Below are 21,902 nucleotides of genomic sequence, written 5' to 3' on the forward strand. Positions count from 1 at the left end.
CCTCCTTCCTCAGCCTGTCATCTGTTCTCCACCTATGGACGAGAAGTGTTCTGACTGTACGTTTAAGGGTGGCCGGGGTCCTGTGAGTGGAGGGCTCATTCTTGCAAGTGCTGCTGGGTACACAGCTCAGCTGGCAGACCATTGACTTTGTTGCCTAGGAGCTACCCACCCCTGATTGGCAGCCCTGGGTTTAGGAGGCAACATAGTGATGTAGAAGTACTCATTGAAATGGAAAGCTGGTCTCAAGTAAGACAGCATGAAATACTGTCAAGCACTCCTGAGGAAGGCTATGCCACCCACCTGCCTAGAGAAAAGTTCCACAGCACTGCCAAGACAGCATAGGGAGACCAATGTCAGAGCCCCAGGCCCTCCTCTTCATCTTGGACCACTGGGGATGTGCATAGCTTGTTCACATGGAGCCTAATACATATTTGACATAGCCTACAGTGATCCACCCTAGGGTGACTCTTAGGCCCCACCCACTTCATCATGGCTCTCAGACAGTTGAAAGGGGCATCTCCGGCAGCAGCGTTTTACAGACCAAGCATCACCTTTGGATGCATGAGACACTCAAACAGGACACTCTCAGCAGTATCTCTAAAAGCAGAATAAAGGAGACAGAAAATCTTGATAAGTGGTGGGAGCTGCTTTTTTATTCTTTATTGCAACCTTTTTTCTTTTGGGGGTTGGGGAGTATACAGGCAGGGTGTGTCTTACTGCATAGCTCTCACTGGCCTAGAAATATATGTAAACCAAGCTGATTTGAAAATCAGATTTTCAGCCTACCTCTGCCTCTCAAGTACTAGTATTAAAGGCGTGTGTTACGATGTGGGACTACAACTGTGACTTTGAATGCCACTTTTGCTGAAACACCTTCCGGGGTTTCTCTCTGTCCTACAGCTAAGATGCTGAGGTCCAGACCTTGGGCCTTCACCACGCTCAGAATCAGTGGAAGAGTCCAGAAAGAACTAGGCAGACCCTGGGTGTGGTCCTGGCCTCCTCGAGTCTCCTCCTCAGTCCCATTGGGCATTTCCACACCCAGAGCTCCACCTTTCATCTCACACATTAAAGATCACAAAGATAACAGCCGAAAGTGTGCTGCAGCACCACATCACTGGAGAGGCACAGAACTCATATCCTCTATACTCATTTCCCCTCAGGCAGGATCCTACACCCTTCGCATTAGGAAGCAGTAACCAGCCTGGACTAGCTAGCATATTGCAAACTACTGACCACATAGTGCTGACTGAATAATGCGCCAGCCCACATATGGACCAGCATCCTGGCTTTTCTGTTTCTTCATCTAAGTGCTGGCCTAGGTGTATATAGCAAGCCCTACATAGATGTTGGCTCCTTCCTACTGGCTATCACATTGGGCAGAGCTACCTGAAGACATGCAAAGACTCAGAGTTAGGGTTAGGGTTAGGGTTAGGGTTCGGGTTAGGGTTAGGGTTAGTCTGCTGGCTACACACTTGTGACAGGCCTTAGTTGCTGTAGCTGAAATAGTAGCGACTCTGTTCCTAAAACCTCTGTTGACCATGACATCATCAGCTAGATTGGGGGCTGAGTGGCCAAGGCGCCTCATCTGAAGTGGTCTCTCACACATGCATTCTAATACCTTCCTCTTTAGTACTGGAGACTTGAGTAGTATATTGTCACATTCATAAAGCCAGGCCAAGAATGAACCTCTCCTCCAAGCTCCGGTATGCTCAATCAGGCTGCTAGTTCATAAAGCCATGCTCACTGGACAACAACTGACCTTTGTATGGGGCACCAAAACATCCTTTCCCCCTAAAACATCACTTTAGCTTCCATAATTGAAAATGCAGAGGCTGGTGAGTTGGCTCAGTGGATCAAAATGTTTGCCACCAAGTCTAACCACCTAGAATGGACACTCAGAACGCACAAGGTAGGAGAGGACCAACTTCCATAAGCTGTCCTCTGATTTCTGCACATGCACCAGAGCACACCCTTGCACACACACAAAAATAAATGTATAAAACTATATTTAAAAAAATGCAAGACCTGCTTTTATTTTTCATAGTAACAGTGCAACTTACAGACAGGGAATGACCACAAGAGAGCTGAACTCAGTGACGTTTACATTTTATTTACGTCAGTAGCACTAAAATACATTCCTCCTTGAGGGTCACATTTCCACAACACACATTAATACCAATCCACACTCCATAAGTGCCCACACCACCTCCCACCAAAATCAAGCAAACACAGCAAACTCTTCATGGTTACTTATTCAAAACCCAGGTAACCCTGTCCCAGCTCCTAGCTACAGCAGTGCCCATAACTCACAGAACTTCCCCTTTCTACACTGTACATCTCAAGCTCACCAACACCCTTTATAAAATACTCACTGCCAAGGGGACAAAGTTCAAGCAACAGACCCTCATGGCCAAAAGAAAGGAACACAGCCCCAAAGAGGCATGTGCAGCCCAGAACTGAGATGGCATCTGAACTACCTGGTGCTCAGTGCAAGCCACAGGTTAGGTGACAGCGTGGCATGGGTTGTGACCAGATGAAGCTTGTGAAGGGGCCATTATTTGCAATTTAAAGAACTGAGGTCAAGCTTCCTGCTTCAGAGCTGATTATCTTGCACACACCTCTGTGTGCTTGTGTGCTTGTGTAAATAGCCAGTAGCACACTGACCTAGCATTACTAGAAATGCTATTGCTAAGCAAAACCTTTTGACTGAACAAGGACAAATATTTCTCCAAGACGATGAGATTTTCCAAAAACTAAACTATATTTGGTGTCAATTTTTGACTACCTGGAGAAGATTAAAAGTTGAACAATAAATAAGGAAAGACTCTACATCTGAAATGGCTCCTGATGGCCTATACGTTGCCAGAGTACCCTGAATCAAAAGCATCTCATGGCTCAAGGCACAGCTTACTTTACCATAAGTTCCGCTGTACTTAAAACTGCGCACTGTACCGCCGCCAGGAGGCAGTCTGTCATGAACACAAACCCAGCTCCTACTGGACCCTATGGACTCCTACAACTACAACTACCTCAGAGCTCAAAGCAGGGCTTGGGCTGCTGAAAACAATGAGGCAGACCCTTAAGACTCGAGGAAAACGCTATGGATTTGGTGTTGGGGGAAAAGCAGAGTTACAAGGCTGAGGCTGTGTCACAAGCTTATACAGGCCACCCAGGATTGTTGCCTCCGTCTCCAACGCCCCTAATCCTACCGATCCGTGGGCACATGTCCATAATCCTGCTAAGCGAAGTGACCCTGGGCGGCACTTAAAGGATGCCGCTGCCGTGCGCGTGTGCAACACACACACGAGAGCGGCTGCTGTGGCTGCCGCCAAGTCCAGCCTAGTGGTTCCCTTTGGTCGACTTCTTCTTCTTCGAGTCCTCTTTCTGCTTCTGCTTCTTCCTCTTGCCACCTTCTTTGAGCCCTAAGGAAACATGGCTTGTGAAACACTGCACACCAGCAACTGCATCCCCATGAGGTGGGTCACTCACTAAACAATTCCCCATGTACAAAGCAACAGAACAGTCATTTATGGTGTCCACATCAAAAAGAAAGCACGATCTACTTGGAATAGCATGTTAAACCATGTTGCTCCCAGAATGTCACCACAACACAGAGACGGGTACAACCCGCAGCAAGCGCCCTACGTGTACCCAGCAGCCCAGCCACAGACGCAGCTCTGTGGAACACAGTCCTCTGAGGCCCTACCAAGGCCCTACCTGCACAATGTACAACCTGTCACCTACGCAGCCAAGTCAATCGGATACCCTCCACAGCTGCCTTCCGGAACGGGAAGTCCATTCTCTCTGGCAGCCCATTTCTCTATCTTGAAAAAAACCCTAATTTTTCCTGTCATTAAAGCTAAAAGACACATGATCTTACCAACCAAAGCCACGGTAAGACTGACAGAGGTTCAGCTCTGGATGCTGCACATAAGCTAGAAATGAAAGGCTTTGCCTCAGGCCTGCAGAAGCTGAGACCTTGGTCACATGAAATAGGTGGGTTGTAGGCCTGGTGTTGAACAAGACCCACAAATACCTCAAAATTCCCATGGTGAAATCCACCAAAACCTCAACACATGAATTAGTGAGGGGAGGGAGGAGGCCACAGCAGGACCCGATGCATGCTCTAGCTCTGAGAAGGGCAAGCCATGCTCTGTGAAGAAGGCCTCACTCCACAGCACTATGAGGCAGGGCCACGTCCGGCAGGAAGAAGGAAGGAAATGTTCATTCTTTCATTTACGACTCTTCTCATGTTGAATAATTTCTATTTTTAACGACTGTGTTGTGTGTGCAACAAATGCAAAATATCATTAATCCCTTTTCCAAAATGCAGCTTGCCTTCTGCAGAACAAACTTCCAAGACCACAGAATAGCCTGCAAAAAAGGGGGGAGGGGGGCTTACATATCCTGATCCCATGGCTCAGCAATAGAGTTTACCAAGCATGTAGGCAGTCCACAGTGCACAAGCGTGCGTGCACAGATACACACACACACACACACACACACACACACACACACACACACCACAGCAAATCAAACCGCATTTACTTTTGCCTCATCACCAGCACAGTTTGTACCATGGCACTCTGGCTGACCACAGTCCAATCCAGGAAACTCCTGACAACCCCAGGGGGCTTGAATTGCACAGTAAATCCTTTTCTAGGAAGAAACCTCAGTGAAACTCTTTTCATCTAGGAAGCTCCACTTGCTAATGCCAACCAGTCAGGCTGCACTTAGGCTGTAGCAAGCAGCTCCACAGCTGACAGCCACTGGGAGGTGCAATTGGGATGGCTTGCACCAAATTTCTCCTTGTGTGAATTTTTAGGAAAACTTGCCCAAGACTTGTAAATCTAACCAAAACCAACAACAACAGCAAAGCCCTTAAAGGCTGCACTGGGCAAAGTGTGGGAAGCCTGGCCCAGGATACCTTAGTTCTTCAACAGTGGCTCTCAGAATTTTAACGTTTTGACTTGGTCCCCCTGATCCCAACAGCAGAGGCTTTGCAAAGGCTTCTTTATTAGCCAAAGGAGGACAACAGCTTGCAGTACAGAGCAAGCTCCGTTCCCCAGGTCACAGTTTTGTTGTGGAAACCAGAAACCACATTTGTGTGACAGCTGTCTCTAACATCCCTCCCACTGGGCCTCTGTTTTCATTTAGTTAAGCCAAACCCTTGTGTAGCTCAGATGGCAGTTTTGAGAACTCCACTTCAAAATGGGTCATGATCTCTGGGAAGGTAGTGAAGGGTTACAGTTTTTCTCTAGGCAAGCATGGCTCCACAACTTAAAACGGGAGGTAAGGGGACAAAGCAGAGGAAGTGCCAGCTGTACCCAGAGCCACGCTGGCAGTGCTTCTGACTCAGAGTCAGGCACAGGGAGACCACCTCACTCAGCTTTGGCAGCCTCTCATGCAAGATTTCTACTGTGATCTACAAGTTCACTAGTGTCCACACGTATGTGCACGCACACGCACACACACACACACACACACACACAGTCTGGATCTGCACTGACAGAACAACAGAGTGAAAACACTTTGCTGTTCTTATTACTAAATTCTACTGTCCCCAGATCAGCCTTGGCCGGTTACCTTTGGTTAAGAGGCATGGCCAGGGCCTAGAGAATGGCCATGTGCTGCAGTCACACTTCCTGTCCAGATCCTGCTGTGCAGGGCCTATACACCTATAAACAAGTTCTATATACCTTCTAGAAACCAGAGGATTAATGGCATGGCACCTCATAGGCCAGGCCACAGCACCTTTACAATGGAACAAGAGTTGGGGGTTGGGGGGTGGCAAATTACAAGGCTGCTCTGTTCTGTTTCCCTTACCACCCTTTCCAATCCTCTTGGGCTCACTCAGTGCTCATGGGAGGTGTCTACAGCCACTAAGGTACACGGAGCTCCCCGTGCAGTCAGGCAAGCATCCGCCGCTCAGCTGCACAGAGCTCGGTCACGGATCTGGTTTTGCTGGCATCTCTCCACAGCAAGGCTGTGGCTTGCTGGCTACCCAAAAACTCAGTGGTATGTTTGCTTCAGCTTGTAGAATCCCACCTATAGGACACCTGCTTCATTCTCCTCTGAGGAGAACCAGAGAGCCTTGAGGGCTTGACTGTGAAACAAACTTCTGAAAAGTAAATGAACAGACCTTTGCCCTCTGTTTCCTGCTTGGAGCACTTTGCAACACAACGTGACATAGACCACCAAGCCACATCTCTGTAGTGTGACCTGGAGTGTTGTACAGCCACAGGCACAAACTTGTCTCACTTCTGGGCAATCAGACCACAGGGCTGAGGGCCTAACTGAGAAAGTTCTATGCATACACGCTGAGGACCTATAATGTTCTCTAAGAAATACTCCTAGAGATGGAGCTACTGGCCAAGGGCAGAGCCGGATGGTGGACGATCCCATCATGAGCACAGAGGGATGAGCCAGGGCTCTACCTTCACCTGTGGCTCACCTGAGGTAACTCTCCTGTGAACACGGCTGGGGCTTTCTGTCTGGAAAGTGAAGCTAATAAGTGTGCAAGTGGCCTTGGGGTAAGTCAGGTTAAGTGATAGCTCTAGCATCAAGTTAGAAATGGGAATCATTAGGGACAGAAGCAGCACCTAGCAATTCCCTAGCAGTCAACCTAACCCAGACAACATACTCCATACACATCAGAATACTGGGACCCCTGTTTTAATCATGGGGCTGGCTTTGAGCCACGCAGCTAGGCCATACATACAGCAGCTGTGGGAGGGGAGCTGGACACAGGTATCCATCCTCTCTGTCCCTTCTCGGCAGGCCAGGCACCTACCCCATGCCCGCTCAGGTCAGAATGCAGCAACATAGGCCTGACTTCTGTGCTTGCTGACCTGGATCTGGGGGCAAAACACTTTGGGGGTGCTCCACACCAGCTCCCTTCTGCACACCTGCTGAGGTCATAGGGGCATCAGAGTGGCCAGGAACCCGCTGCCTGTCCTGCTCTTCATCTTCCCAGTTGCTTTTAGACACAAGTTTGGCCGTTGGGGCAGGCCTGGGTGGCTTCTGTGGGCGGGTGCTGACAGAAGGGGCTGGAGTCTGGGCTGGAGCTGGGGTGGGAGCTGGGGTCGGGGGTCGGGCCTGAGAGGGGACCCGGGCTGGTGCTGGGGCCGGGCCAGGGGTCAGAGCTGGTGTGGGTTGGCCTCTCCGCCGGCATTCTTCTGCAAGGGCGTTCTCGTCGGCCACACCTGAAAGCACAGCACACCAGGAGAGCTGTGAGCCTCAGCCCTCCCTTGGGAGCAAAAGGCTTCACACACCTTCCTTCTTTCCCCAAAGATGGCTCCATCTCTAGAGCCACCATACATTTATAAAGAAACTACCCATTCCCTCCGATGCACTACTAGGCCTGAACATTCTCTTCCCACAGTGGGAAAGAAAACAATACCAGAGAAATGGACTCTCTCTGCTTATTACCATCATCTAGACTCTCAGCAGATCAATCAAGGCACAGGCCTGGCAGACACCTTAGCATGGTTCTTGTTAACCCAACAATTGAGCCTGCAAAGAGGCCAAGCATGTTCATAGGCCAGCAACCAAGGACACATCACCTCTGCACAAGAATAGAATGGTTTAGCAGGCCTGCGGAAGCCTCAGGCGCTTACTCTGCCACCATCCCTGTGAGGCAATCTCCCAGAAATTTCCCAGCCAGGCAGCTCATCACACCTCTCAACCCCGTCATCATTCAGAAGGCTGTTATCTTTGGAAAAACAGAAACAAGGTTTTCCACACTAGGTGGATACTGAAAATAAAACAAGAAAGCAACACTTAAAGGGTTAACTCCCATTCTCTGTAACTGAGTAACAGCGCTGTTATCATTTATACCAAGCATAAAACTAGAGGCAGTGACTCTATTCTAGACACTCAGCTCACCCAGGATAAACCTTTGCCCTGCAACCACCCATTGCTGCCTATGTGTCAACTCAGCCAGAGACTTTCAAGAGCTGCCTTCCTTTGGTAGTAAACCAAAAAAAGGTACAACCACCCCACATGCACCCCCTCCCTTTCATCCCTGGGAGGCACCTGCTCAAGGCAATGTGGTCAGCAATTTAAAGCAAGCAGCCCTCATCTGGACATCTCCCACAGACCCGGGTTCTGCAGGAGCCAGACCTGTGGAGAAGCCTGGTAGGGAACAACAGAACCTGCCAGAATCTTAACAGGGTAATGCGGCTGGGAGATGACGGCGCTCACCTTTAGTCTCAGCACTCAAGAGGCAGAGGCAGGCCAACCTGCTCTACAAAGTGAGTTCCAAGATAGCGAGGGTTATACAGTGAAACCCTGTCTCAAAACAACAAAAGATGAAATAAAGATAGGAAGGCAGGAAGGCAGGAAGGCAGGAAGGCAGGAAGGCAGGAAAGAAGGAAGGAAGGAAGGAAGGACAACTGGGGTAATAGATCACACCTGTGGCTACAGGGCCACCCGTCACAAGTCCAGAGCACTGAGCTTGCAAGCTTCACCAAGGCATCTGGCTATTTACTGGCATTCAATGAATCAGAGGCCTTACACACACCATGTTGCACCCATTTAACCAACCATGCACAAAGATAAGCCAGCAGCTACAGCCTGTCCAGAGGTGCCCCTGTTGTTCTCACCCATCCTACAGGCCTGGGGATCCGGAGGAGCCACACACATTTGCAGAGGGCAAAACTGTTATGAGCAAGCTTTTCAAGTTCAGCAAACATGTCTGAATGAGAACAAGACCTGAGATCTAGGGTGCCATGGAAAGGAAATTACCATGCACCCCATGTTCAGGCACCACACTGAGACACTGTATTCAAAGACTGCTGAGGAAAGACACTGTTTGGGTAGGAACAGCCCATGTGGGTTCCTGAAACAACCCAACCTCTGCTGCAAACTGAACACATTTCCTGACAACTCAGGTGGTAATGGTAGACATATGGTGACAAGGTTCAGAATCTGAATGATATAAATGATGGCACGTGGGAAGATAATGTGGATGTTCACTTGATGCCTTGGGGGTATTGTCAACTATCCCTGCCGTGTCCCACAGCTGGCCAGTCACTCCAAGACTATGGAGAGACTGAGCACATGAAGGAAGCCCAGACAGACTCCAAGCCAGACTACTCTCTGCTGAACAAAGAACCACACCTGAAAACCCCCCAGGCATGATCAGACATGCTGTGATTGCAGCATTGATAATGCACTGGGCATGACAGTGCACTGGAAGCCACTCTGGACATAGCAAGAATTTATCCCATAGCTCCCTGCACCCAAAGCCCCTATGAGAGAGAGGTGAACTCCCAAAGTGCAGACAATTCTGATACCTCGGGGAGACCACCACTTCTCACATTACTGGCCCAAGAGGAACCTGTATAGTGGCCCCTGGATACAGGAATATAGGAGCAGTCATCAGCAGGAACCTGCAGGTTTCTGCCTGCACCCAGAACTGAACTGAACCAGTCACATAGCTCCTGGTACCCAAACCCTGTGGGGGAGAGAGCTGGACTCTCAGAAGGATGGACAATTCTGAGAACTCAGAGATTACTTTCTTCCCACATTCCTGACCCACCTTATTGCCATCGGTGCCCTCTGAGCACAGGGACCCAGCAGCAGTCAAGGGCAGGACCCCTTGGGTTTATGCCTGCACCAAAAGCTGAAAGACAATCGCAAGGAGGGCCTAGACACCTAAGAGCAGAGGTAAGACCAACTATTCTGCACCAACCAACCTGCCTGGTGGCTTCAGGTCACACAAACAGGAGAAGCTCTCTGTTTCCAGATCTGGCTGAAAGAAAACAGGTCTACAAGAGTGCTGATGCACAGGCCTACAAGCCACTGTCAGAGACAGCAAGATAAGCTAACATCAGAGGCAACCTGATGGCGAGAGGCAAGCGCAGGAACCTAAGCAACAGAAACCAAGACTACATGGCATCATCAGAACCCAGTTCTCCCACCAAAGCAAATACTGGATATTCAAACACACTGAAAGAGCAAGATTTGGATTTAAAATCACATCTTATGATGATGATAGAGAGCTTTAAGAAGGAAATAAATAACTCCCCTAAAGACATAAGGACAACATAGGTAAACAAGTAGAAGCCCTTAAAGAGGAAACACAAAAATCCCTTAAAGAATTACAGGAAAACACAACAAAACAGGTGAAGGAAATGAACAAAACCATCCAGGATTTAAAAATGGAAAAAGAAACAATAAAGAAAGCACAAACGGAGACAACCCTGGAGATAGCAACTCCAACACAAGGACAGAAACTACACCCTAGAAAAAGCAATGAACCCAAAAGAAGAGAGCCACATAAACATAATTCCACCTCTAACAACAAAAACAACAGGAAAAAACAATCACTATTCCTTAATATCTCTTAACATCAGTGGACTCAATTCCCCAATAAAAAAACATACACTAACAGACTGGATATGTAAACAGGACCCAGAATCTTGCTGCCTACAGAAAACACACCTCAGAGACAAGGACAGACACTACCTCAGAGTAAAAGGCTGGAAACAACTTTCCAAGCAAACGGTCTGAAGAAACAAGTTGGAGTAGACATTCTAATATCAAATAAAATGGACTTTCAACCAAAAGTTATCAAAAAAGATAAGGAAGGGTACTTCAAATTCATCAAAAGAAAAATCCAACAAGATGAACTCTTAATCCTAAATATCTATGGTCAAAATGCAAGGGCACCTACATTCATAAAAGAAATGTTATAAAAGCTCAAACACACATTGCACCTCGCACAATAGTAGTAGGAGATTTCAACACCCCACTCTCATCAATGGACAGATCATGGAAACAGAAATGAACCAAATGGATTTAACAGATATTTATGGAACATTTCATCCTAAAACAAAAGAATATACCTCTTTTCACCACCTCATGGTACCTTCTCCAAAACTGACCATATAATCAGTCACAAAGCAGGCCTCAACAGATAAAAGAAGATTGAAATAATCCCATGCACCCTATCAGATCACCACGGACTAAGACTGGTCTTCAATAACAACAAAAAAAAAGACACAAAGCCAACACATACATGGAAGCTGAACAACACTCAATAACCTGGTCAAGGAAGAAAGAAAGAAATTAAGACTCTTTAGAATTTAATGAAAATAAAGGCTCAACATACCCAAACTTATGGGACACAATAAAAGCAATGCTAAGAGGAAAAGTCATAGTTCTGAGTGCCTCCAAAAAGAAACAGGAGAGAGCATACATTAGTAACATGACAGCACACCTAAAAGCTCTAGAACAAAAAGAAGCAAATACACCCAAGAGGAGCAGGAGGCAGAAAATCAAACTCAGGATTGAAATCAACCAAGTAGAAACAAAAAGAACTATACAAAGAATCAACAAAACCAGGAGCTAGTTCTTTGAAAAAAAAAAAAAAAATCCACAAGACAGATAAGCCCTTAGCCAGACTAACCAGAGGTCACAGAGAGTGTATCCAAATTAACAAAATCAGAAATGAAAAGGGAGACATAACAACAGCATCTGAGGAAATTCAAAAAAATCATCAGATCCTACTACATTTCTTTTTTTTTTGGTTCTTTTTTTTCAGAGCTGGGGACCGAACCCAGGGCCTTGCGCTTCCTAGGCAAGCACTCTACCACTGAGCTAAATCCCCAACTCCCAGATCCTACTACAAAAGACTATACTCAAAAAAACTGGAAAATCTGGAAAAAATGGACAATTTTCTAGACAAATACCAGGTACCAAAGTTAAATCAGAACCAGATAAACATCTAAACAATCCCATAACTCCTAAAGAAATAGAAGCAGGGGGTTGGGGATTTAGCTCAGTGGTAGAGCGCTTGCCTAGCAAGTGCAAGGCCCTGGGTTCAATCCCCAGCTCTGAAAAAAAGAAAGAAATAGAAGCAGTTAATAAAGGTCTCCCAACCAAAAAGAGCACAGGACCAGATGGGTTTAGTAAGAATTCTATCAGACCTTCATAGAAGAACTCATACCAATACTGTCCAAACTATTCCACAAAATAGAAACAGATGGAGCACTACCCAATTCCTTCTATGAAGCCAATTACATATACCTAAACCACTTAAAGACCCAACAAAGAGAGAAAATTTTAGACCAATTTCCCTTAAGAATATCAACACAAAAATACTCAATAAAATTCTCAAAAACTGAATCCAAGAACACATCAAAATGACTATCCATCATGATCAAGTAGGCTTCATCCCAGGTATGCAGAGAAGGTTGAATATATGGAAATCCATCAACGCAATACACTATATAAACAAATTCAAATAAAAAACAAAAACCACATGATCATTTCATTAGATGCTGAGAAAGCATTTGACAAAATTCAACACCACTTCATGATAAAAGTCCTGGAAAGAATAGGAATTCAAGGCCCATACCTAAAAAAAAGTAAAAGCTATATACAGCAAACAAGTTGCTAAAATTAAGCTAAATGGAGAGAAACTTGAAGCAATCCCACTAAAATCAGGGACTAGACAAGGCTGCCCACTCTCTCCTACTTATTCAATATAGTTCTTGAAGTTCTAGCCAGAGCAATCAGACAACAAAAGGAGGTCAAAGGCTGCAAAGGAAAAGGAAGTCAAAATATCACTATTTGCAGATGATATGATAGTATACTTGAGTGACCCCAAAAGTTCCACAGAGAACTACTAAGCCTGATAAACAACTTCAGCAAAGTGGCTGGGTATAAAATTAACTCAAACAAATCAATAGTCTTCCTCTACTCAAAGTATAAACAGGCTGAGAAAGAAATTAGGGAAATGACACCCTTCATAATAGTCCCAAATAACATAAAGAACCTTGGTGGGACTCTAACCAAGCAAGTGAAAGATCTGAATGACAAGTACTTTAAGTTTCTGAAGAAAGAAATCAAGGAAGATCTCAGAAGATGGAAAGACCTCCCATGGATTGGCAGGATTAATATAGTAAAAATGGCCATTTTGCCAAAAGCAACCTACAGATTCAATGTAATCCACATCAAAATTACAATGCAATTCTTCATAGAGTTAGAGCAATTTGCAAATTCATTTGGAATAACATAAAGCCCAGGATAGGGAAAACTATCCTCAACAATAAAAGAACTTCTGGGGAAATCACCATCCCTGACCTCAAGCAGTATTACAGAGCAATAGTGATAAAAACTGTATGGTATTGGTACAGAGACAGGCAGGTAGATCAGTGGAATAGAATTGAAGACCCAGAAATGAACCCATACAACTTAGGTCCCTTGTTCTTTGACAAAGGAGCTAAAACCATCCAGTGGAAAAAAGATAGCATTTTCAGCAAATGGTGCTGGTTCAACTTGAGGTCAGCATGTAGAAGAGTGCAGATCAATCCATTCTTACTGCCCTGTACAGAGCTTAAGTCCAAGTGGATCAAGGACCTCCACATCAAACCAGATATACTCAAACTAATAGAAAAAAAAAGTGGGGAAGCATCTCGAACACATGGGCACTGGAGAAAATTTCCTGAACAAAACATCAATGGCTTCTGTTCTAATATCAAGAATCGACAAATGGGACCTCATAAAACTGCAAAGCTTCTTTAGGGCCAAGGACACTGTCATTAGGACAAAACAGCAACCAACTTATTGGGAAAAGATCTTTACCAATCCTACATCCAAAAGAGGGCTAATATTCAAAATATACAAAGAACTCAAGAAGTTAGACTCCAGAGAGCCAAATAACCCTATTAATAATCGGGTACTGAGCTAAACAAAGAATTCTCAGCTGAGGAATATCATTTGGCTGAGAAGTACCTAAAGAAATGCTCAACATCCTTAGTCATCAGGGAAATGCAAATCAAAACAACCCTGAGATTCCACCTCACGCCAGTCAGAATGGCTAAGATCAAAAACTCAGGTGACAACAGATGCTGTCAAGGATGTGGAGAAAGAGGAACACTCCTCCATTGTTGGTGGGATTGCAAAATGGTACAACCACTCTGGAAATCAGTCTGGAGGTTCCTCAGAAAATTGGACATTGCACCTCCTGAGGACCCAGCTATACCTCTCCTAGGCATATACACAAAAGATGCTCCAACATACAACAAAGACACATGCTCCACTATGTTTATAGCAGGATTATTTATAATAGCCAGAAGCTGGAAAGAACCCAGATGCCCTTCAACAGAGGAATGGATGCAGAAAATATGGTACATCTACACAATGGAGTACTACTCAGCTATCAAAAACAATGACTTCATGAAATTCATAGGCAAATGGCTTGAACTAGAAAATATCATCCTAAGTGAGGTAGCCCAATCACAGAAAAACACACGTGATATGCACTCACTGATAAGTGGATATTAGTCCAAAAGCTCAAATTACCCAAGATACACAGACCACAGGAAGCTCAAGAAGAGGCACTACCAAAGTGTGGATGCTTCACTCCTTCTTAAAAGGGGGAACAAAAATATTCATAGGAGGGGATATGGAGGCAAAGTTAGGAACAGTGACTGATGGAATGGCAATTCAGAGCCTGCCCCACATAGGTATACAGCCCATATATATTCAGCCACCAAAACTAGGTATAATTGATGAAGCTAAGAAGGGCATGCTGACAAGAGCCTGATATAGCTGTCTCCTGAGAGGAACAGCCAGAGCATGTCAAATACAGAGGCAAATGCTAGCAGCAACTGAACTGAGAACGGGATCTCTCTTAGAGGAATTAGAGAAAGGATTGACAGAGCTGAAGAGGCTTGCAACCCCTTAAGAACAACAATGCCAACCAGAGCTTCCAGGGACTAAACTACTACCCAAAGACTGACCCATGGCTCCAGCTACATATGTAGCAGAGGATGGCCCTGTTGGGCACCAATGGAAGGAGAAGCCCTTAGTCCTACCAAGGCTGGACCCCCCCCCAATGTAGGGGAATGGGGGTAGAGGGGTGCAGGAAGGGGAGGGTGGTTGAGGAGGGGAACACCCTTATAGAAGAAGGAGAAGGGGATGGGATAGTGGGCTTCTGTCAGGGAAACCGGGAAAGGGACTAACATTTGAAATGTAAATTTAAAAAAATCCAATAAAAAAAATGACTTTATCAAAAAACATAGAGGCCGGCATGGTGGCACCCACCTTTAATTCCAACAGCTAGGAGGCAGAACAGGAGGATCTCTATGAATTCAAGGCCAATCTGGTCTACAAATAGAGTCCAGAACGGCCAGGGCTTGTTACACAGAAAAACCCTGTCTGGGGGGGCACGAGACAGTTCTAAACCAGTCTGGGACCATATAACTTGAGGCTATATAACAACCCCCATATTTCATCACAGTAAGGGGGGGGCAGTAAGGGGTGCTGAGGAGAAAGGTAGGGTTGAGCAAGTTGCCTGATTGTAAGTTGTTAAGGAAACCTTTTTTTTTCCAAATGTATTTTCCCCATACAACTGCTGCCAAATCTTTATTTTGGGGACACTGTGTTCTTCTCGCCTCACTTACCTCAGCGTCAAAACGGACATCCTCGGGTCTATCCACAAGACAAGACAGGATGCTCCCCACATTCTGCTTCTGGAGCACCCTTCCCAAAAGTCCTGCTGGATCTGCAGGTTCCACCTAGATACGCCCCATAAAGTACAACCCCCAGTGGGAAAAAACAAATGTCCTAAGAGAGGTTTACAGGCCTCGGCCCTCAGTGGAAGAGGAGTATCACAAACTCAGCACCTTGTTGCGCAAGTTCCCTATACTCTGGCTTTCAGAGTGTGGCTGGGACATCAACAGCAAGAAAGGAAGCCAGTCATCACAAGGATGGCTTGCTTCTTACTACAGATTCTCTGCACTTGTACTCCCTACATTCGCCAGCCTGGAAATAGAGTGGACCTGATTTCAGAGCACCTTCAAAGAGTTCCGTGGAACATGCAAAGTAAACTGGCTGGCTTTTATCTCTCCACTGGAAAATGGCAAGGTGGCTCACACAGTAAAGAAGCTTTGCGGAGAAGCTGAGCCTGATATATTGAACTTGATCCCCAGGACCCTCATGGGAGAGAAGCAACTCTCAAGTTGGCCTCTGATCTGCACTTGCATGCACACGCACATGGACACACACACTCACAAATTAATGTACTAACTTTAGAAAAAACTAAGCTCTTAGAAAAGAAAAAGAAAAAAGAAAGACAGACTAGCAGAAAGCTGGCATTGTACTTGACAATCCTTCCAGAACCTGGTCCTCGTTCTCATGACAGGTAACTAATTAGCAAACCAGGAACTCAGGACTCAAACCACAAGGACAATACTTCTTGGTGGCCTATGGCAGCAAAGCAAACCCTCTCATAGTTGCCATCTTCCTGCTCAAAGTGCCACCCAGTTCTCAGGGCTTTCCTGAATATCCCCAATAGGAATTCCCCTACCCATGGCCCAGCACTGAAGAGCATGGGGACACAGGCCACAGGGTCCCACAAACTCCAGTGCCTGGGACAGAAATGAAGGTAGGAATCAGCAAATATTAGGTCATTTCTCTCCTCCAGCATCCTCACTAGGCACTCCCTATAAGGGATGACCATGTATTTGTCCAAGCACTGCTTCCAGCCTGCTGTCCTCACAATAAACTAAGTAGTGGCTGGTAGTCAGCAACCCAAAATAACAAACTGGCTGCTGGGACAAGACCTGTGAAACTTATCCACTTAGCAACTGCTGCCTCTAAGGCAATTTGGACCAGACCAGATACAGCATGACCACTGGTGTCTGGGATATTACCAAGCCTGATTCCCATGTGGAAGGAAGAAGCTGGGTTGAGCTACTGACCTCAGTACACAAACCCAGATCCAGCCCAAATAGAGATGGCCCTGTGGACTGACTGCTCTGTGCTTACAAACTCCAAAGCTCTCACAGCACACCAATTTCTCTCAAGTACCACAAAGTGACTTTCACGCTCTACCCCTATGATGTGCTTGTTCCTGTCCTGCTTGAGAACCTACCTCTTGTCCTGAATCCTCTGTTCTTTGTCTTCATGGCTGCCTATGAGGAGGAATACAGGTACTAGGTTCAGGAGCATGGCCAGTCTACCAACAGCCCATGGAAATTGCTTTTTACAGGGCATGTTGTGTGGAAACCCACAAGCTACAGATAACTATTACACCTCCATCTTCGCAATGATGGCAAGCTCCTAGGCTCAACACCTTCACCCTTACTCATTCATTTGGAGCTTGGAGACGTTGGCAAATGTGTGAGAACCATCCCTGCATCTTTCTATCCTGGCTCAAAGCAGCAATCACTCCTCATTACAGTGGGCTGATTGGCTCCAACCACAGCCTTCACAGCACACGCTAACAGAGCTGGACAGGTACACACCGCCACCACCACCTCATCACAGAGCAGCCAGCCAGAGTCCACAGAACCCAGAAGGAAGGCAGCAAGCACTACTTGTCCTAACCAGCACCTACCACAGAAAGGACTTCATTCCCTCATATGTAGCCTACAAAGACTACACAGAGACAGAAAGGCAAGGCTGAGGTCAGAGTGGCTGTGTACCCTGGCCACATTCCTGGTGGGCTTCCTTCTGAAAGTATAATCATTTGTGGCATTAACATGCTCTACGGTTATCCCTCAACACCTAATCAGGCCTGGAGTAAGAGGTAGAACTAGCCCATGGCACAAAGGGTAGAGCTCAGAGCTCATCCACGGGGCCCTCAAAACTCATCCTGGGCTGCGCTGGTGGCTGGAAAGAACATCAAATCTTAAAAGGCAGAGCAGCAACTGAGAGCAGCAGCTCTGGGGGAGACTCATTTAGTGACATCATGGATTCCATACCCAGGACCCAAACATTAGTTAAAGAATGAAAACCTGTAAACAAGGCTGAATGCCTTAATATCCATGGGAACAAAAGAAAGTCCCATCAAAACAAAAAACAAAAAAACAAAAAAAAAAAAGCACCATAAACCAGCAGCTCTCACCTCATGACCCCTTGGGGGTGGGGGTTGCCAAACAACTCCTTCACAAGGGTTGCACGTCAGATATTTGTTACCATTCATAACAGCAAAATTACTGTTATGAAGTAGCAACAAAATATATTTCACTGGGGCATACCATAACATAAGGATTGTATAAAAGGATTGTGCATTAGGAAGGTTGAGATCCACTGCCATAAACAGATGTCCTCACTTACTTAGGAGTGAGGATGGTGTGGTCCCAGCTTACATTATGGTTTGTTATATCCATCTCTTCCAGGGATCCACACACCACAGTTAGGCAGGCAGAATAGTCCAGAACACAATGCATCGTCTGGTATTAGATAGCATTCTTATTTAAAGACTGCAGGAAGAACCCTTCAACTGACCAGCGCTGCTCTATTCCCTTAACAGATATGGATTATACAAAAGTTTAACTTCACAATTTAACACATCAGACTGGGATGGACATAATAATCCAAGTATCTATAAAACCCATGGTAACAGAAAAACACAGGTGCAACAAGACAGTACTTTGATAGAACCCATCAGAACCCCAGGGAAGGACATAGTTCCAACTCTACAAACAGCAGTTTAACCTCACCTTAAAATAAGCATAATTTTGTCAAACCTAATAGGATGAAACCTAATCGGATCACACAACTGCAAGGCCACAAGTAATCTGTCCAAACCTGCATGGCCTGAATGAAACCAATGCCAGCAGCCAGCAGCCAGCAGTCTCCAGAAAGAATGTGGCCTTGACAAGTGTCTCACCTCACCTCACCACAACCCCATCTAGCCAAGGCACACTGACCCTGAAGTCTTCCTCCTCCACCCTGTGATAAACAAACACCAGCTCCATCCCAGAAACCCCAGCAGTAGACACATAAGTCAGTGAGATCTTTAAGGCTATATGCCTGGAAGCAGTGAGTGCATGACTTCGCCCACAGCCGGCATGCCTCAGAGTGCTTACCACTGCCAGCTCTAACATGTATGTCCAGGAGGAACCGTGGGTGTGTGCACCCTGAATCTCGGTGAGGATCCTGGGGCTTGCTACACTTAACTCATCTCACACTCAAAGCTACCTGCATCAAACCATCAATCATGTGGGGCCAGCAGGGACGTGCAGAACAAGGGTACTTGCTTCAAAACTGACGACCTCAGTTTCCTAGAAGCCAACTGTCCTCCATCTTCCAAGTGTGTGAAAGAACGCATATGCACATACAGATATAATTTAATAAAAGATATACAAAAAAGATAGATATACAAAAAAGATATATAAAAAAACCTTTTCTGGAATGTACAGAAGCAACTGTTCTGCAACTGACACAAATGCCAGGTCCTCCTAGCAACCCTTCAAAACCTGGGGAACAATCTGAGAGTCAACACAACCTTTCTGGACAGTAAGTTACCAGGCAGGGAAGGGCCTGTACTTGCTGCTCTTCCAGGAGACCCAGGTAAGATTCCTAGCGTCCACATCTGCCCTATTCTGGCTTTTATGAGCACTATGCATGCATATGGTGCACAGAAATACATGCAGCCAACACACACACACACACACACACACACACACACACACACACACACACACACAAACGCGCGCACGCAAATCCATTTTAAAAATTTAGTACAGCCAGGTGATGATGGCACATGCCTTTAATTCCAGCACTCAAGAGGCAGAGGCAGACAGATCTCTTAGTCTGAAGCTAGCCTGGTCTACATAGTGAATTATAGGACAAGAGCTATACAGAAAAACTGTCTCAAAAAACGAAAAGAGGCCCAATTTCTGCTAGCCAACCTGCTAGCATGATTTTTACTTACATGGTTTTTATTTATTTACTTTCTTATGAAGGGAGGGGTATAGAACTCTTCATAGACCAAACTGGCTTTGAACTCAGACTTTTACCTTACTTTATTTAATAGAATTAAAGGTTTTTACCACATCAGCCACTGATGCCTTTTTTATAACTTATATTTAATATTTTGCCTGCATGTAAGTCTGTTTAAGAGTATAAGATATCAAGAGTTACAGACAATTGTGAGCTGACATGTGGGTGCTGGAAATTGAACCTGGGTCCTCTTGAAAGAGGAAGTCTTTATTTCTGAGTTATCTGATACTTTTTTTTTGTTTTGCTTTGGGTTTTGTTTTTGTTTGTTTGTTTTTGAGTGTGTAGTGCTGGCTGTCCTAGAACTCACTCTGTAGTCCAGGGCAGCCTCAGATGTAGAGACCCCTTGCACCACACCCATCCACCTTACATTCTTTTTTTTTTTTTTTAAGATTTATTTTATGTTATGTGTACACTGTCATTCTCTTCAGACACACCAGAAGAGAGCTTTGGATCCCATTACAGGTGGTTGTGAACCACCGTGTGGTTGCTGGGGATTTGAACTCAGGACCCACATTCACTTGTTTTTTTTTAAGTGGGATTGTTTTGATGCTGGGGATCCAAACCAGAGCCTACGGCAAGTCAAGCACTGAGCCACAGCACAGGTTATGAGAGCTCATAACCACCAGAAACACCAGAAAACATCTGCCTTGGTACAACAAATTAAATGAAATTTTAAAACAAAACCACCATCTGCCAGTGTCCTAAACCAAGAAACTGAGGTGCTGAGACCGAAATACTCAGCAGCTGTCACATGAGTGTAGTACAACTTCAGAGCCCACTGAATCCAGCTGAATGTGGGTACTGACTTCACAATACACGAGGAGAAAGAAGAGTCAATTTCACTCAGCCATTAATGCCGTCAACCCACGATTTCACCTGCTGGCTCACAAGATGAAGTCAGTCACACCATTGGTTCTTGTCCTTAAGAGGTAACTCTGCACTGTCAGCCTCAAATGAACACAACAGAATGGGGACACTTGTGAGAAGACACACAGGCAGAAAGCCAGAAAGTGGGGACCGAGTGCAGCATGTTTATAGCCAGCCTGGAGTGAAGGGTGGTGCAAAGTTAGGAGAAGAGTATGAACAAGGGAACAGACAGCAGGGCCATCTTAGGAAACCACCATTAAAGTAGGCAAAAGTCACATTTCATCAGGAGACCTACAGACCAGGGAATCCTAAAGCACTGACTTCAAACAGGACAGTAATTTTATTTCTAACTCAGGCTAGACAAGTACCCTACCACTGAGTCACATCCTCAGCCTTATGAAGAATATTTATTTGGGGTCAGAGATACATAAGAGCAATTATGAAAATAACTGGTGATCTGGGTGGCATTTACAATTCCAGCATTTAGGATGCTAAGACAGGAGCTGAGTTAGACAAATATGAGCTCCAAGGTAGAGACCCTGCCTTTGTGGTTAAGAACTAGGAAAAGCACCAGTTGATTACAAGCTTCTTCTGGGTCCTGTGTCACAAGCATCCTGAAGTCACTGAGTCACAATGGACAAAGAAACAGGCAAATGACTTCCAGCAGCCAAGTAAAGTTGGTACGCCCTAAAGTGTCAAGAGTTCCAGTGAAGTTGTCCCCTATGGCGCACAAACTGCACTACTCATATGCATCAAAAGCCCTGAGTAAAGGTGCCCACAGTCACATCATTTCTCAGGTAGTGGAGCTGAAACTAATGGGCATCATAAAAATACCAACTGTTTCCACGACTGGGACCAAATGTTAGTTACAAGACGGTGCTGCGTAGCAACTCCCCACAGCCTACAGCTGTGGCCATTCCTGAATGCCACTTGTAGCACCCTCTAGGACCAGAGCCAGACCTCACGGGGAACACATGCAAGGCAGCACCCAGGCAGCAGAGCCAGACTTCACTTCCTTCTGCCACATGCTCACCAGTAAAAAGACAAATGGGACTGAAAGGTGCTGGACAAATGCCACTGCCTAAATTCTTTTGGAGCTGGGGAAATGGCTCAGCAGTTAAAAATCTCCTAAAAACCACAGCAATGCTGAGCAGTGGAGGCACACACCTTTAATCTTAGCACTCAAAGACAGTTGAGGTAAGCAGATGTCTTGAGTTGGGGGGTCTAGAGTTCCAGGACAGTCTTGATACCCTACGTCAAAAATAAATAAGTTGGGGAGTATTTAT

General features: G+C 45.7%; 1 protein-coding gene across 4 annotated transcripts in view; it reads right to left on the reverse strand.

Moving 5' to 3' along the window:
• Positions 1-2,007: 2,007 nt before the first annotated feature.
• The window catches only part of Dnajb6 (DnaJ heat shock protein family (Hsp40) member B6), a 64,926-nt gene continuing 45,031 nt past the window's right edge, over positions 2,008-21,902 (reverse strand). For 2 of the 4 annotated variants that reach the window (XM_032907201.1, XM_032907202.1), the window contains one exon: positions 6,660-7,205. In XM_032907201.1, the coding sequence (XP_032763092.1) occupies positions 6,805-7,205 (401 nt within the window). In that variant the 3' untranslated portion in view covers positions 6,660-6,804. Of the gene's footprint in view, positions 3,423-6,659; positions 7,206-21,902 lie in introns of those variants that run through there. The other 2 variants (XM_032907203.1, XM_032907204.1) reach the window with 2 other exon arrangements.

This window comes from Rattus rattus, chromosome 6, assembly GCF_011064425.1.
Source record: "Rattus rattus isolate New Zealand chromosome 6, Rrattus_CSIRO_v1, whole genome shotgun sequence".
NCBI classification, from domain to species: domain Eukaryota; kingdom Metazoa; phylum Chordata; class Mammalia; order Rodentia; family Muridae; genus Rattus; species Rattus rattus.